Source organism: Hemicordylus capensis, chromosome 4 (assembly GCF_027244095.1).
Source record: "Hemicordylus capensis ecotype Gifberg chromosome 4, rHemCap1.1.pri, whole genome shotgun sequence".
NCBI lineage: Eukaryota > Metazoa > Chordata > Lepidosauria > Squamata > Cordylidae > Hemicordylus > Hemicordylus capensis.
The window spans coordinates 155,726,218-155,742,138 of record NC_069660.1 but is presented as its reverse complement, the minus strand read 5'-3'; the positions used below and the strand labels follow the sequence as shown (position 1 = coordinate 155,742,138).

Genomic DNA, 15,921 nt, shown 5'->3' with positions numbered 1-15,921 from the left:
ATGGTCATGGCAGTACCCTGCCACAGGGACCCTCATTTGGAGTGGAGAGTTGGTCTTGTGGTAGTAGTGAGAATGAATGCTACCCATTGCAAAGCAGGACTCACCCTTGTTTACACTTGGACAGGTGACTACATGTGAGCACTGTCTACTGTAAGACACCATCCTTAGGGGATGGTGCCGTGGCTCAGTGGTAGAGCATCTGTTTGCATGCAGAAGGTCCCATGTTCACTCCCTGGAATCTCCAGGTAGGGCTGGGAGGGATTCTCGCCTGAAACCTGGGAGAACTGCTGCTAGTCAGAATATTTGTTGTTGTTGTTGTTATGTCTTGTTTACACAGTCAGTCAGGTGTTATTGACTGGTTTGTTTTATCCAGACATCGAGTACTTCCCAAGGACCTGGGATGTCAGAATTTTATCAATATTGTTCTTGTTGTTATTATAGATATCATCGCAGAATACAGGCTATTCTCTCTTTTTTTTTTCAGTTCAAATTTTATTGAGTTTTAACAATAATAATAACCATAACAATCATCACAATAATAATGAACACAAATTGACTTCCCGCGCACCTCTTTTTGTGATACTAACTATAAATTTTACCCTTATAGTAATATTAATTAAACACAAATACAAATTTAAACCTTCCACCACCATTAATCAGCCCAACCTGCATTTCAGATTTCAAATCCTGCTGTAAGATCCATAGTAGGGAAATAATTCTTTAAATAAACCAAAAAGGGTTTCCAGTCTTCCTTGAAACGTTCTAAACTTTGGTCTCTAATCAGTGTTGTAAGTTTTGCCATTTCCGCATATTCTAAAGTTTTTATCAGCCAATCTTCTTTTGAAGGCAGTTCATTAGTCTTCCATTTCTGTGCATATAATATTCTGGCCGCCGTAGAAGCATACATAAAAAAAGTTAAATTATTTGTAGAAATTGCTCCTTGTGTTATTCCTAGCAGGAAGGATTCTGGCTTCTTAGGAAATGTCAGTTTAAGTGTCTTCTTCAATTCATTGTATATCATGTCCCAATAGGCCTTAGCCCTCCCACAGGTCCACCACATATGAAAAAAAGTACCTTCAACATGCCCACACTTCCAACATTTGTTTGAAACGTTTTTATACATCAGTGCCAATTTTTTAGGCGTTAAATACCATCTATACATCATTTTGTAATAGTTTTCCTTCAAAGCATAACAAGCAGTAAATTTCAAATCACTTTTCCATAACTTCTCCCATGCTGCCATTTCTATATTATGTCCAACATCTTGAGCCCATTTTATCATAGTTGTTTTAACCAATTCCTCTCTTGTCTCCTCCTAAAGTAATAATTTATACATTTTGGAAATTAAATTTTCATCATCTTGACATAATTCCTTCTCAAAATTCGAAATCTGATCTTCAAATCCAACTTTAAGATCTTTCTTATACATCTCATTTAACTGATAGTACTGAAACCAATCTCTGACCACATTTTGTAATTCATTTAAAGGTTTTAACTTACAATCCTTTCCATGAAAATATAACAGATCTCTATACGTACCCCCAGAATACAGGCTGTTCTCAGTAAAGTTGCTTTTTGTAATTGGCTGATGGTGATTTCTATGGCCCCTATGGTGTTGAGGTGCTCTTCAAGATTTTTTTGGAATTGCACCTAGAGTGCCAATTACTACTGGGATTTAATAATAATAATAATGATGATAATAATAATGATGATGATGATAATAATAATAATAATAATAATAATAATAATAATAATAATAATAATAATTCGATTTCTATACTGCCCTTCCAAAAATGGCTCAGGCCAGTTTACACCGAGAAATAGTAAATGAATAAGATGGATCCCTGTCCCCAAAAGGCTCACAATCTAAAAGAAACACAAGATAGACACCAGCAACAGTCACTGGAGGTACTGTGGTGGGGGTGGATAGGGCCAGTTACTCTCCCCCTGCTAAATAAAGAGAATCACCACGTTAAAAGGTGCCTCTTTGCCAAGTTAGCAGGGGCTAACAGAATAGACAATATACTGATGGGCCAATGGTCTGACTTGGTGTAAAGCAGCTTCCTATGTCCCTATGCCACAGCTGAGAGTTGGGCTCATTATTACTTCACAGCCCCTCTCTAGCCCTGGCATCTTTTCTTCTCTCTAGCATTACAAGTACAATCTTAATGAGCAGTCTTCACACAACCTGTCTCTGCACCTTCTTTGCCACATTGGCAGGAACCCAGAACTCTTCTGCCCTGGGCCGAAATTAGTAATTCAATGGCTCCCTCCCTCATATGCCCCACCTCTAAGCTTCTGGTTGAAAGTGTGCTGGGACCCACTTGGGTGTACTCCGGCACCCACCAGCTCCTAAAGCTGGATCGCAGCAGCCTGCTGGAGGAGAACTGGTTGGCTTCAGAATCCAGGAGCCCTGATGGATGACAGTGCTGGGCTCACAATAATTTGTACTAGTAGAGTCAGTCAGCACCAGTGGAGCTCAGCATGGTGGGAGAGGGAGGAGTGGAATCCTGTGCTCACTCAGGGGTTGGTCCCACTCCCAACAATGGTGGAATATTATGCTGCAGCAGAGGTGGCATCAGTTTAAAATGCTTCCATTGGAATCAGTGGAGAGGCCCAGAAACTGTTTGCTACCTCTGCCCTTTCTGTTCCCAGTCACATCCAAAGATAGGATTCTGACCAACTCTACAGCCAATCATGGCACACCACCAGAGGAATATAGAAATCTCCTATATCAAGACATGGTGTTGGACTACATCACCTTCCCCCTATGTCTTTAGAACTCTGAGCAAGCAAGTGGGGACTTTGGTGAAGGACACTTAATGCAAAGTGTTCTTTTTAGAAAGAAAGAAAACAAAAGGGGGGGGGCAGATAAATAACATTATGCATTCTCAAAACCTTTACAGATAAACTGCCTCAGAGACTAACACCCACCAGGTAACTCAGCTCTACTGCTGTTACTGGAACTGCAAGAACAAGTCACCCCATACAAGTAGTAAAGGAGGGACCTGTACATCCTCCATGAAGAACTTCTACATATCCACCATACCTCCTACCAAAGCTACAAGAAAACAGATGAGTGTGCAGAGATCACCTGTCCCCACCCCCCCACCCCCACCCATACCCTGGAATATGAGAAAAATAAATTAACAATTTTCCCTTACGCAACAAGTGCTTCATACAGATGGTTCAGGGCAATTATGCATGCAAAAAGTGGAAGCCTGTTGGCCACGAATCTCCAAACTCAGGCTAGCTTCCACCATTCAACAGAAAAAAGAAGGGAGAACAGAGGTTGTTGGACAGGTACCAGAGACAGGACCTTTTCAGTAGTGGCACTGCTGTTGTGGAATCCCCTCCCAGGGGAGGTACATCAGACACACCCTCCACACCAATATTTTAAAGCAAATGTTGAAAACATTTATATTTCATCTAGCTTTTAATGAATGATTGGGTTGCTTTTTGTGGATTTTACCTTGACACTGAATATTCTTATATATCTTTAATTTTTAAAATCATTTTTAGTTTTGTATTGGCTTACTGTTTTGTTCACTGCTTAAAAAGTTATTTTAAAAAGCAGCATAAACAAACATTTATTAAATAATAGAATAAGTAATAATGTGTTGATGAACACCAAACACACTACTCCATTTAGTGCTACTGCTTCCCAAACACTCTTGACCCATTCTATTTGCTGAATTGGAGCCAGAGGCCAGGGAGCAGAATGACATAAAGTGAAACAGAGTTCCAGTGCAATTATTTAAAATGGATGGGTGAGCATTGTCTAAGGACAAAAAAGAAGTTACACAGGAGACATACCAGTGGGAGCCTTTTTCCAGGGCAAATAGCAGCCATGAAAGAGCACAATCCAAATCAGAACTGTGGCAGGGTCAGAAGATAAAAGCCTCTTTACTTTAATCCAGACCTGCTCAACTTTGGCCCCCCTGCAAATGTTGGCCTACAATTCCCATAATCCCTGGCTATTGGCCACTGTGGCTGGGGATTATGGAGTTGTAGTTCAAAAACAGCTGGGGAGGGGGGCTAAGTTGATCTCTGCTTTGCTTCTGGGAATGCATAGGACTGCGATTATATTACTTAGGTGCTGGCATTGGTATCGTGGCCACCAAGCACACCAGAACTATAGGATGGTCCTGTATAAGTCGTTCGTGTGTGTGTGTTTTCCACTGACTTCTCCCCCATCCTGTTTTGCTTCCAGCTGCATTGTATTGCTTGATTTCTTTGCCAATAAGAGAAAAGTGTTTGTTCTTAAAGCAAAATGAACCATTAAAAAGCAGCAAATTAAGGAATAATGTAGATGTAGGTGGTTTGATATGTTATTTTATATAGTGATTTTTTAAAAAAGGGCTTGCAGTTTAGTGTGTGGGAGGCTTTCTAGTAAAATTTACGATATATGCATTTAGGCTGTTTTGGCTTAGAATGAATAGTTAGGTAAAATACACACACTGGACACAACCCACTGGGAAGTTCTTTTGTGCACTGAGAACTGAACAAGTCCTTTCCAGTGGATTGTTCTCTCATTGTGCAAGTACCAAGTAAGGTAAAGGTAAAGTGTGTTGTCGAGTTGGTGTCGACTCCTGGCGACCACTGAGCCCTGTGGTTGTCTTTGGTATAATATAGGAGGGGTTTACCATTGTCGCCTCCTGCGAAGTATGAGATGATGCCTTTCAGCATCTTCCTATATCACTGCTGTGTAGCAATATTGACACAAATGCCAAATTATAAAGATGGTCTGGGTAAAATAGAAGAGACAGTGTTCAGACATGTATAGGATTGTATGCAAATAAATGTTAACTGCCAGTAAGAAGATAGCTTCAACAAGCTATCTCCTTATTAGCAGTTAACATTTATTTGCATACCGTCCTATCAGCCTTAAGTAGTGACTAGAGCAAAGTTACTATTTTGTGTTCAGTTACTGGAGGATGAGCTGTGAGCCCGGAATCTTCCAGTTAAAATCTCACTTCAGCTATGAATTCACTGAGCAGTCTTTGGTGGGACACTCTCCTTCAGGCCCTCACAATGGAGATGATTTTAATGTGTTTTTATCTATTATGATTTTTATCTTTATGCATTTTAAATGTTTTATGTTTTATATTTTTAAATTCTGTACACCGCCTAAGGATTTTGATCGTGGGTGGTAATATAAATTCAGTAAATAAATAAATAAATAAATAAATAAATAAATAAGAATTTTGGCCTGCCTTACAATGTTGTTGTAAGGAGTGCTGATAATCTACATACAGTGCTTTGAACACTCAAAATGTACAACACTAATGCTAATTTTAACCATTATTGTTGAAATATTTAATCCATGAGCTTTATTAATCAACACAGGTACCTTTGTCTGAATGCTTTCTATGAACAGAAAACAATGAGAAGAAGGCCATTCACACCATTTAAAGGTTGCCTTCCACCAGTGTTTTTCATACTTCTTAAAACTGTACCTCCTGTTTCTAAACATACTGGATCTATCACACTTCACTAGCCCAGAAATAACATCAAGGTTATGTGTCTGATTCAGCCATTGCATCTTCTCTCCCCATTACCTAACACCTACATATCTCATATCCTCATTACAGAATTTCATATCCTATTGTTCAAGATTTTGTGGGTATTTGGACTATTTTAAAGTTGCAGTATTAAGCATATTTTCTTTGGAAGAAGGTCCAGTGAATTCAGTGAAACAGATTTGTGTCAGTATTGCACACTGCATGAATATTATCCCAGCTAACCTAAGAAATTGACTCAATTGGTCCATTCTTTCAACAACATCATATACACCAAGGCAAGAGTAATTTGATATGTTGTGGGAATTCACATGGCTATCTAATCTCACTAGTCATTTGAGAGTTGCATTGGAAAGATAAAATATAACTAGCATGCATAGTATACACAATCTACAGATGAATGCAACATTTGATTTATGTTTTAAAATTTACATCTTGCCTTTCTTCTCCATTATGGAGAAACCCAAGGTGGCTTACAATCAGAGTTTAAAATGGCAAAAACAGTTTTAAAAGCCCAAAAAACAAAACAGCAGCAGCAATAAGCACAAATACAAAGAGCCTAAGTCAACCAAATACTGGTTGGAACAAAAAAGAGTTGACCTTTTTGTGAAACATTGACAGAGTGGGAGCTGATCTTATATCACATGCCAGGAAATTCCACAGACTGGGCACTACAACAAAAAAGGCCCTCATGTGTCACTATCAACTGCACCTCCAGTGAGAATGGAACACAGAGGAGAATCTTTCTCGATGATCTCAGGGAATGAACAGACTCCTATGGGGAGGTGCAGTCCTTTAAATACCCAGTTCCTGGTCCATGTGGCATGAATACAAATATGACAAATACTTATATACAGCTTTCAACAAAGTTCCCAAAGCAGTGTACATAGATATAGATAAAGTGGCTCCCTGTCTCCAAAGGGCTCACAATTTACAAGTTACAATCAGCACCTTAAATTTTGCTCAGAAACAAAACATCAGCCAACAAAGATGAGAGAAGAGTATGACACGGTCCTCATTCTTGGCACCAATCAACAGCCCAAAAGTGTAATTCCATACTAGCTGAAGTTTCTGAACAATCTTCCCAGGCACCAAAACAGCCATCAAAGATACTGACTATCATTTTAAAATGTAAAACTACATAGCATCCTCTGCCATGTGTCACATTCTGCCTTATCCGAGCTAGGCACATTATTGCCTTTTGTGGAAGCTCACTACACTGCAGCATGGTTTCTAGCCTTTAAGCCTGGGCTAAGCCCTGCCCTGAGAGATCATCTATTGACTCTCTTTGCAGTGGGAAGGGAAGTATAAAAGACTTCCCAGCTGAGACAGGCCTCTGTTTCAATATCAAGGTCCTTTTCCTTGCTTGGGGTTCATCCTGGTTCCTGTCTGTTTACTTGGTTTGGCCTTTGGTTCTTGGTTCCTGTTCATCCTTCTGGGTTCCTGACTCTAGTCCAGCATTATCTCTGGTATGTTCCTGGCCCTGGACTTGTACCTCCTAGTGACTGCTGCCCACAGCTCAGTAGGGATGTGCACAGAACCGGCGACTGCTGGTCTGAAGTTGGAAGGGATAACTTTAAGGAACGGGGAGGGTGCTCTTTCCCTCCCCCCCACCATGCCATGTTTTCCCCCACTGGCACTGTTCTCAAGAAGGATCCCGCTGGGACAGCAGCGTACCTCCTTACCGCCCCAGTACATCACAGAGCGGAAGTGGCCGCTGCACGTGCGCATGCTGGTGGGAGAAATATGGCAAGGGGGAGAGCACCCTCCCCAGTCCTTAAAGTTACCCCCCCACACACACCTTCAAACCAGCCAAACCACTGGTCTTTCAAACATGTTCCATGCACACATCCCTACAGCTCAGCTCTTGACTTTCTGAGGCTTAGCAACAGCATCTACCCAGGCAGAAGAGCACCCTTCCAGCTTCTCATGGCCCCCCTCCATGCAACCAAATGCAGTACCATATGCCCAGTTACTGCTAGCTAGAAAAATTAGTTGGAAGGCAGCTCTGAGAAACTTTGAGCTGAGAAGTGGGGTAAGAAATATGCTAAATTAAACAGATGAAAGTGTGAAACTATGCATTCCTGTTTCATGTAATTATGTGACAAAATGAATGGAACAGTGATGTAGTTGCAAGTTCAGGAGTGCAGGCGCTCTCCGTGACAGCCCTCAAGGCCATGCCCACCCCAACAGCCAGAGAAGCCGGGAAGTGCCGGCGCTCTGCGCGTTCCTCCTCCACCACAACCCAATATAAAATGTATATATATTGCAAATCACTTGCATACAAATGAATTACATATGAAAGAATTCAATTTTAAAAATACTTGTTTTATAAGGAGAGACTCAAGAGACTCTTAATTTCAATCTTGGCCAAGGACAAGTAGACACGGAACACCCCCATTCCTAGAACAGCCGAGCACAAGCGAAGGGGCGTGACTGTCAGCCCGTTAGACTCTGCTTGAGCAGCGGAGACCAAGGGGGCGTGGTGGGGGCGGGGTCACAGTCAGTTCGGCTCTGCGCTGCTCTTGCCTCACCTTTTCCTCTTGCCTTGAAGAGGGTGGGAGGGAAGGCGCGGTGCAGGGTTGGTGGTAAATGGGCGTGGCTAATAGCGTGGCTCCTTCTCTTTTGCTCCCCCACTTTTTCTTACGTTTTCTCCGCTCTTCGGGAGGGAGGCGGTTACCATGGCGATGACGTCAAGCTGGGCGGGCATGAGAAGGCGGGGAGAGGCGGGGCTGGCTGAGTGAGGAGAGGAAAGATGGCGGCGGAGGCTGCCGCTGCTGCTGTTGCTGCAAGAGCACTGGGGGAGGCTGCGGGGCCGCAGTGGGCGGCGGCGCTGAGGAGACCCTAGGCAGGAAGAGCGGCAGCGCGCTGGGACCCGGTGTTGCGAGGAGAGCGGCGAGGGAGCTCATGTGCGGTGAGGGCGGCACCAGCCAGGGTCGGTCGCCACCAGCAGAAACGCCGCCAGGAGGCACCTCAGCGAAGTCCTGCCTCCGTCGAGCCGGCTCCGGGACCGCCGAGTGAAGGTGAAGGAGGAAGCGAGGGAGGCGACAGTCCCCGCGGCAGGGTAGGGCTGACAAAGCGACAGCGATAGCAGGATGAAGTTCGCCGAGCACCTCTCCGCACACATCACCCCCGAGTGGCGGAAGCAATACATCCAGTATGAGGTACCTGCTTTTCTCCGGGGAGGAGGGAGACCGGGAGTTGTGGGTCATTGAGGCTGGTGGGGTGGTTGGGGGGGGCGGGAGCTCCTGGAGTGTGGCAGTACGTATTGGAAGACCGGGCGTGGGGAAAAGGGGAGCTGATGGAGGGGAGTTAGTGGATAGGCAGAGGAGGAATAGGGTAGAAAGAAGGGTGGATGGGGACAGGGGAAGAAATCCCCTTCCTTAGTGGAAGGGGAGAAGATCTAATGCAAAAGCTTCTCGTGTTTAGCTATTGGGACAGGTGGGATGGACAGACTGGCGTAGTGGAGCCTTCGTTGAACCTACCATCTCCTTCCTGCGCCACATTCTGCCATCGTCCACCTAGGATCTGCTTGGGTTCCTCCCCTCTCTGTGGTGTTGTCGTCTTTGCATGCCCCCTTCATCTGCATTCACCCAAGTTCGCGATGTTGCAGGGAGGCCGCAAAACGAAGAATCCTATCCCTTAATCTGTCCTCATTATTAGCTGGTTTTCTCCCGATTTCCTAAAAAAAACATGTTACCAGCCCCTTGGCACTCCCCTTCAGGAAACTATGATCTGGATGGCTGGGTGAAGGGAATGTGTTTGTTTCGCAGGGGGGAGAGCAGGAGCTTCCGGAGAGCAGTCTCTTCTTTGTTGAAGGGGAAGCAAGACAGGTCTCGGCTACCTGGTGGTTGTTTAGTGGCTTCAGAGTCCCTTCATTGGGATATTACTGTTGCTAGAGAGGAAAAACAGAACCTTAAAGGCTATTTGCCAAGCACTGGCGAAAGAAGCTAGGTGGCACCCCATCCCAGGATTACTGATACCTTCCAATTCTGTCTCTGGAGTTTTCTGTATTCATTGCTCCTAATTGTCCATTCCTGATCAAGTATTGAATTGATATACCAGTTCTCTGCAGTTTCTTGCCTTATTTTGAGGATTGAGATGAGTTATTTGTGAGGATTTTATGGGAGAGCTGTCCTTGGGTAGAGACACTAGACCCTGACTGCTCCATAGTTTGAATGTTTTGGTGTTTCTTTGAGGTTCAGCTTTAATTCAGCTTCCTTCACCTACAGTCATTCTCACACCTTCTGTGGAAGTCTTGATTTACTGTGCTTTCCCTATGAGGCTTTTTCTAACATAACATCTTTCCAGTTCTTATGCCATGTTTGAGATAAGGTTTTCGCCAGAAAGTCATTGTGGATCCTTCATCCTCCTTGTCCACTATCCCAGAAAGCCCCACGATCTCTGCTTTTGACTCCCAGCTGATGACCCTGTCATGCTCCCTGCAGACACCCGTAATTTGAATTCTTTATTGAAATTTAGGAGAGCCCTAAAGACCTACCTGGCCTTCCAGTGCTCTTAAATTGTTTTAAAGGGTCTTTGATGTTTGTGAACCGCCCTGAGCTATTTTGTAAGGGCGGTCTATAAATGGAACGAATAGATACATAAATAAATTAGGGGTCAGCCTAGATGACTGCCCTGCTCTTTGTGTTTTTTACCCAGAGAGACTAAGTACTTCTCTGTGATCATGTAATCAATTTGCTTAGCTTCCTGTGTTCCACTTCTGTCTGTGGTTCCTATTGTTGATTATGCTTATACCATTAATAAGTTCGTACAATAAATATAAGCAATTTCTGAGGAAATTCTTTCTTTGAAAAAGTATTGGCCATTTTAAATGACTATGATATCCATTTTGGCATCTCTAGATGTTGTGTTACTCTAAATTTTAGACACACCTTCTATCTGTTAGTTTTGTGGCTGTTCCAGCTCTCCCCAAATGGTTTCATATATATTAGTAATTTGTCAGTGTTCAGTTGTATGCTTTTTACCTCTGTCTAGTGTTAGTTTGTATGTTTGATTGGGGGGTGGTGGTGTGGGAGAAGGCCAGCAAAATGCCTCATGAGCTTTAGAGGGCACATTAACTTAAGAGTTTGCTATACACTGACTTGGATCTTAGTGAAAGATTAGAGTCTATGTTCACCAGCATTATCCTGGAATTTTCATTTAGATTCTCTAGAGGAGAACCATGTACAATCAATAAATGTATATGTGTGTATTCCTTAAGAATCAGACTGTATCTTTCTCTTTCATTGAAATTTGGGAATGGGTAACTTGATGTAAAAATTGTCTTTATTAAGGGACAAGACAACACTGAAGCTTTGGATGTAATATCTTTGTAGCAAAGCAGTTATGTTTGGCGAAGTGAGCAGAAAATTCTGTAAATCAGGCCTGGAAGTAGTGAGGGTGGCATGCATAATCTACATCGGGGCTGCACAACTTCAGCACTCCAGCTGTTGGATTACAACTTGCATCATCCCTAGCCACAGTGGTCAGTCATAGATGGTGGGAGCTGTAGTACAACAACAGCTGGAGGGCCAATGTTGTGCAGCCCTGATCTACATACATACAAAAGGGAAAATTAAAAGGCTGTGAGAATTTATTTTTAGAAACACTTTTTATAACTTTTAAAGACTCTGCTGGCTTTTGCTTAATGTGGAAGAACTTTTCAGCACCACTGTTAGTTCTCTGTGTGCAGTAGGAATTGTATTGAACTTTGTGAGCATTAAGCAAATTGCCTCAATGTAGTTAGGAACATAGGAACAGGAAGCTGCCTTAGTATTGTTATAGCTACCAGTAAGCTTCTAAAGCAGAAGTCGGCAACTGGCAGTTTCTGGGACAAATTCCAGTCACCTGAAAGCTGCTAGTTGTCTTCCCACCAATTGCCAGTCTTGAGAAGTTAGAAATATGGCTGTAATGACACATTCGGCAACAGAATGTGCCAGAAGTCACTGTAGGGGAGAAGAGCTAAACCACTTGTCATCTTCACACTCTTTTCAGTGCAGCTCACCAAGTAAACAAGACCTTGAGGTAGATCTTGAAAACCCATTTCAAGTTCTTAATGATTTATCATGTTGACTGTTTTTAATCTGATGTACCCTACTACCTCATTAATAAACATTTCAGTTGTAATTTTAACAACATATCTGTTAATTTCTCTAAGCCTTTTTTGGAAAAGCAAGGTATAAATTTAAAAAGTAACACTTTAGCTGGGGTGGAGGATCTATTAAAATGAGTAACCTCATTAGCTTTTGAATCATTCTTGGTTACAATTAATGCACCAGAAACAAAATAGCATGAGAAAACAGTGCAACTGGTAGGCTTTAAATTGCCTTCATCAATTAACAATGACCCCTACTAATTAACCCTTGCTTTTAAAAAAACATGGCATGAAGAAATGGGGCATGCTGAGCTTTATGAGAAAAGGCTTAGAAGAGTTGGAATAATATTCCAAATATTTCAGAAGTTCCTATAAAATAATTGCAACAGTAGCAAATCCCAAGTGAATGTAGCTGAAGCCTGTGCAGGCAATGTATGGGGTAGGTAAGTGCTATATATAAAAAAACACTAATGAGGCTGAAAAAATATTAAACAAAGCAGGGGTCCAAGTTGCTGCAAAGATGGTATAGTTTGGCCTTGAGAACAGACTGAAGAGCATTTGAACCAGACTAACATAGTTGGCTATTATTTGGATCCCTTCTCTGTGATAAGATTGCATACATTGCATGGGTGAGGCTCATTGGCTGCACGATAGAACTTGTATTTGATCAAGTGTGTGTCATAGTGAGCTAGGCTGATCAATTTTTTAAGCTGAACACGGCTTAAAAGTTGTGTATAAGAACTGGCTTCAAATACAGTATCTTTTTAAAAATGTTGAGTATAACTAGCTATATTGGATTAAGATAGGTATTAAATCCAAGAAGATCATAGGGATTAGGTTCATTACTTATCATTTGATGGCACATTGAGGTGGGGTGGTGGTGGAATTGGTCGCTTTTTTGTTTGTTGGTTGATTAAGTGCAGTCACGTTGTTGACTCTTAGCGACCACATAGATTCTCTCCAGGATGATCTGTCTTCAACTTGACTTTTAAGGTCTCTCAGTGGTGCGTACACTGCTGTTGTAATCGAGTCCATGCACCTTGCTGCTGGTTGTTCTCTTCTTCTTTCCTTCAACTTTCTCCAGTGTTATGGACTTCTCAAGGGAGCTGGGTCTTCGCATATTGTGTCCAAAATATGATAGTTTGAGCCTGGTCATTTGTGCCTCGAGTGCTTTTTAATTGCATACCTTAAAATGAAATGCATAAATATAAAAATATGTATAGGGCCTATCTTTCTAACGAAAGTACAAGCAAAGAGAATGAATACCTATGCTATGGTTAGGAAGGTGTTTTGCTATGTTACTTGCCTTTATTGCCTTGTAGAAAATACATTTATTTTGACAGAATCCATTTTTTACAATTTATCAATCATATTTATATGCCGCCTGATATATAGATTTCTAGCACTGTACCAGCACTGTACACAATCCAACTTACAATATACAAACAATTAAAACACTTTCACAGAATAAAAAGCAATTCAAAGTGAAAGAAAATAATTTCACAGGATAAAAACAAAGTTTAAAATTAATCTTCTATCTATCTATATATAATTCTCTAAGGCATACCCATGGCTAATCCCATGCATGGCAGCTCTCGTGAGATTTCCTGGCAGGGCAGAACAGAGCACCGCAGGGGGGAGCCTCTCTCGGACCCAGCATGCTGAGGAGGGAGGGAGGTCAAGGAGTAGGCGGTGGTGCCACTAAGAGCCGGCAGGAGAGTGCACGTTGGCTCCAACCACACGCCCGCCTCATGAGGAGGACAATTGAGCAGGCAGCAGCACGGGTGGTGAATCCGGGGCTGAAAGGATGGCGAGAACGAACTGGCTAAAGGGATATGGGGAGGAGGAGAGTGAAGTGGTCGAAGGGCTGGGGAGTGAGAACGAACTGGCTGAAGGGGTGTGTGTGTGTGTGAGAACAGACTGGCTGAAGGGATGGATGTGTGCGGGGAGAAAGAACTGGCTGAAGGGATGTGTGGGGGGTGAATGAACTGGCTGAGGGGATGGATACAAAATGAAGGCAGGGAGCTGGATTGGTTGCGGGACGGGGGAGACGAGGGAGAGCTAGGGGCACAGATGCTCTGCAGTGGGTCAGCTAGTTTTAAATAAAAGCCTGGTGAAACAGATGTGTCTTTAGGGTCCTTTAAAAAAGAAAAAGAAAAGAAATTGGAGATAGAGAAGCTCTTTATTTTGACAGGGAGTGCATTCCAAAGACCTGGGGCAGCCAAAGAGAAGGCCTGGTCCTGAGTTGCCTCCAGACAAGTCAGTGGCAACCATAATTGGACCTTCCCAGATCATACTAGGCGGCAGGGTTCATGACAAAGAAGGTGGTCTCTTAAATATCCTGGACCTAAGCCGTTCTGGGCTTTATAGGTAATGACCAGCACTGGAAACTTATCGACCAGCACAATGGAAACATTTATTTGGAAATATATTGACAGTCACTGCAGTTCTTTCAGAATTGGTGTGTTATGGTTCCTTCGTAATGTCACAGGAAACCAACCTGGCTGCTGCATTCTGTACTAGTTGTAGTTTCTAAACTATGTACGAAGGCAGACCCACGTAGAGTGCATTGCAATGGTCAAGCCTGGAGGTCACCAGTATATGTACTACTGTTTTAAGGTCATTTATTTCCAGAAGTAAGTGTAGCTGATGGTTCCTTAACTTAGACAAGAAGGCATCCTACCTTCCCTCAGAGAAGCATGGAGGGTTCTCATATGGAGACAACAGATAGTTGAGAAGAGGCAGAGGGTTTCATTAAGGTGTTGACTTATTTTGACTTCAGATTGAAAAGGAGAAAATTCCTTCTTGCAAATTGTGATTTTTTTGTAATTGCTCCTTATCACCAACATCCAGTTTAATTCTAACTCATTAGTATTTTTTATAGTGCCTTGAAGGCTTTATGGCAGGTAAGAGTACCTTTTGCCAATGAAATCTATAGGTTGGTTAGTATTTTAAGTCTGAGATGTAGAACATAAACTAAGCTAGTAGGGATGTGCACAGAACCGCAGAGCTGCGGTCCAATGCCAGTGGGGGTGGCTCTTTAAGGGCGGGGGAGAGTGCATACCCCTCCTGTTGCTTTCCCCAGCCAGTGCTCGGTTAAGTTTCCCAAATCCATGGGGCGGCAGCATAACTCCCTGCTACCCCTTCCCCCGTTGTTGGCTGGAAATAAGCAAGTACCGTGTGTGCGTGCACCTGCTGCCTCCTGTGTGCCTGCTGCGCACGTCTCACACGCAGATGTGCATGTGTGATGTGCGTAGCGGGCGCGCGTGATAGTAGGCGCACACGGTACTTGCTTATTTCTGGCCAACAACGGGGGGAGGGGTGGCAGGAAGGTACGCTGTCGCCTCATGGATTTGGGGAACTTAACGGAGCACCAGTGGGGGGAAAGCGACGGGAGGGGTAAGTGCACCCTCACCCACCCTTAAAGAGCCACTCCCACCGGCATTGGACCGGCGGAACCACTGGTTCTTCGAACCTGTTTGGAGGCTCATAAAGGGCCTCCAGACTGGTTCCGTGCACATTCCTATAAGCTAGTGTGATTTTTATCAAATTTATTGTGATACATGGGCAGTTTGTGTCACCTGTCACATATGAGAACTGTTGAGTATATGCTAACCATATATCTTTTTATTTGACATTTAAGCATATAATTTGTGCAACATGAGGAACAAGAAAGCCAGATTGTGAGTAATTAATCAATTTAGCCAAATTGTCCTGTCATGAACTGTTGGGGTGCATTTACAACATCAAGACTTGTAAAAATCTGGTGGTGATAAAATATTCAAATAGAATTCTACTTAGTGCTGGATATTTGCTTGTCTTTGGTGCCTCTAACATTAGTTAGTGGCACCTTTTAAAGTGATGACTCCTATATTGAGCAGGGGGAGAGCAACAGGCCCAGTTCAACCCCACTGCAGCATCCCTCTGCTGGCTATTGCTGGTGTCTCCCTTTTGTGTTGCTTTTTAGACTGTGGGCCCTTGAGAACAAGGAACCTTGGGGTTTTTTTTTGTAAGTAAACATTTCTGAGAACTTGCTTTGAAAAGTAATATATAAATAATAGTAGTAGTATTTGCTAATGGATCAAATGCCTTGGGCAGCTAACATTTTTGCTATGTCTTTCTTTACAAGAGAAAGCAGACTTCTCGACCAATGCTTGCAGACCACCACTATGGGGGAGGAGAAATTTTTGCATCCCTCTGAGCCTTGCTGTGCCTCCAGAAAACATGTCGATTGGGTTGTGTGACCTGTCAAGATGGCAGTCAGAAGGTTCCCTAGCTCTTCTCCCTGTTCAATTTTGGTAT

The 15,921-nt window shown here is 43.0% G+C and overlaps 1 protein-coding gene across 2 annotated transcripts in view; it reads left to right on the top strand.

Annotated features, from left to right (window-relative positions):
* Positions 1 to 8,106: 8,106 nt before the first annotated feature.
* The window catches only part of XPR1 (xenotropic and polytropic retrovirus receptor 1), a 169,784-nt gene continuing 161,969 nt past the window's right edge, over positions 8,107 to 15,921 (top strand). The window contains exon 1 of one of the 2 annotated variants that reach the window (XM_053245279.1): positions 8,107 to 8,686. In XM_053245279.1, coding sequence (XP_053101254.1) covers positions 8,618 to 8,686 — 69 coding nt within the window. In that variant the 5' untranslated portion in view covers positions 8,107 to 8,617. The remainder of the gene's footprint in view (positions 8,687 to 15,921) is intronic. The other variant, XM_053245278.1, reaches the window with a different exon arrangement.